The sequence below is a fragment of the Nestor notabilis genome, unplaced genomic scaffold (assembly GCF_000696875.1).
Source record: "Nestor notabilis isolate BGI_N333 unplaced genomic scaffold, ASM69687v1 scaffold23601, whole genome shotgun sequence".
Lineage (NCBI taxonomy): Eukaryota > Metazoa > Chordata > Aves > Psittaciformes > Psittacidae > Nestor > Nestor notabilis.
This window is the reverse complement of record NW_009913752.1, coordinates 147,091-148,688: the sequence shown is the minus strand read 5'-3', so window position 1 is coordinate 148,688 and position 1,598 is coordinate 147,091. Positions and strand designations below refer to the sequence as shown.

At 47.1% G+C, this 1,598-nt stretch overlaps 1 protein-coding gene across 1 annotated transcript in view; it reads left to right on the top strand.

Moving 5' to 3' along the window:
- Nucleotides 1–1,517: 1,517 nt before the first annotated feature.
- The window catches only part of LOC104412593, a gene marked incomplete at its 3' end in the record, with an annotated part of 7,369 nt that continues 7,288 nt past the window's right edge, over nt 1,518–1,598 (top strand). The window contains exon 1 of the mRNA XM_010023348.1: nt 1,518–1,544. Coding sequence (XP_010021650.1) covers nt 1,518–1,544 — 27 coding nt within the window. The remainder of the gene's footprint in view (nt 1,545–1,598) is intronic.

The window sequence follows — 1,598 nt, the reverse complement described above, 5'->3', positions numbered from 1 at the left end:
GTGAGTGTCCCGCCGGTCCCCCGGTACCCCTAATCGTGGGACACCCTTTCCCCCGACTGCCTTCCCTGTCACCCCTTCCCCGGCATCCCCATCTCTGGCAAGTCTTGTTCCCCAGGACCCCATCCATCCCCAGCAGCCCGAACCCCCAATCTCAGGAACCCCCATCCCCTGGGACCAGTGTTCCCCCATAACACCGCTTCCTCTTAGACTAATACTCCCCTGGACCCACAGCACGTCCATTTGCTGGACCCACAGCACGTCCGTTTGCAGAACCCACATCCCTTCGGAACTGCACCCCTCTGCATCATCTACATCCTCTGCACCTTGCATCCACCTGTGACCTGCATGCCTCAGGGACACTCATCCTCTGCATCCTGGTACATGGCAGCTCCCAACGCCCAATCCCTGAAGCCTTGGGGCCTACATCCTTCCACCCTCCTTCAACACATACCAGGGAGGGCAGGTTGGGGATGTCACTTCGGCTGTCCTTTGCAGGGAGAAGAGTTATCTCTAATCAGAGCAGCTGATGTCAGTGGGGAAAAGCAGATGCACTGTAGGACACAGAAGCCTTTTATTTTAGCACACTGAGTGAATCGAAACTAATTTTCTAGATGTACTTGTCTGCTTTACAAATAATAAACCCTCTATCTACAACCTGTTCCTTGCCTGTGTTCATGTACTATCCTGTCAAAATACTCACTGTGCCTAACAGGGACATTTAGGTTGGCTTTGCTGTATTATTTAGTGAGGAAGGGAAGCAGAAAGGCAGAGGAGATAGGATTTTCCTCCGTTTTGTTTGCCCCATCAAGATTTGCCTTGAAGGTGCCAGCTGAGATGTTAATTTCTGTGAACTTCTTGTTAACATACCCTGGAGCCTTCTGGGAATGCTTAAGTCATTTATGTAACAAATGCATTGAGGTTTCTGCTTAGCCTTTAAAAAACAAAGTTCTTCAGCTTTTCCTTTCCACTAATTAAGCTGCTGCTTGGAGCATTTTGCAGTGTTTTGCCAATCTTGGCCAGATTTGATAGGGCAGGAGTGGCAGTGTCTTCCAAATCAAACCAACATCCAAAGTGGTTTGAGATATAGCCAAGAGGTCTGTGCTTTCCTCTGCTCCTCCAAATAGCCACACTGGAGCAACACATACAAGAGAGGTCTAAAAATGGATCTGGAAAAGACTTCCAGAAATGATGTCTCTGGATTTTTGCATGGGCATCCAGCAGGCTCGCTCCGTGCAGACTTCCAGACTGTGCCCTTGAAATCCCTCCTTACCTATATGCATAAGGGCAGTAATCATCTGGGTTTAGTATTTTTTTTTTGGCATTTTACAACGGATGTTTTTTCAGGAGCGGAATTTCATCCATGCCCAAAAGTGCACACCTAAATCTTAATTTCCGCGTTCCAGCTTTTAAAACTTCAAGTGAGTTCTGCAGAAATGTGTGAAAACAGACATCTGAAATTGAACTTGTGGACTTCTGTTCCTAATAAGTTTTTAAGATTTGAGATGTTAACTGGCCCTATGGCAGCCCAGCTGCTGATCATGTTGGTAAAGTGCTGGGGTTTCTGTAACTTTCTTTCTCTTCCTTTTTCCTTTTTTATT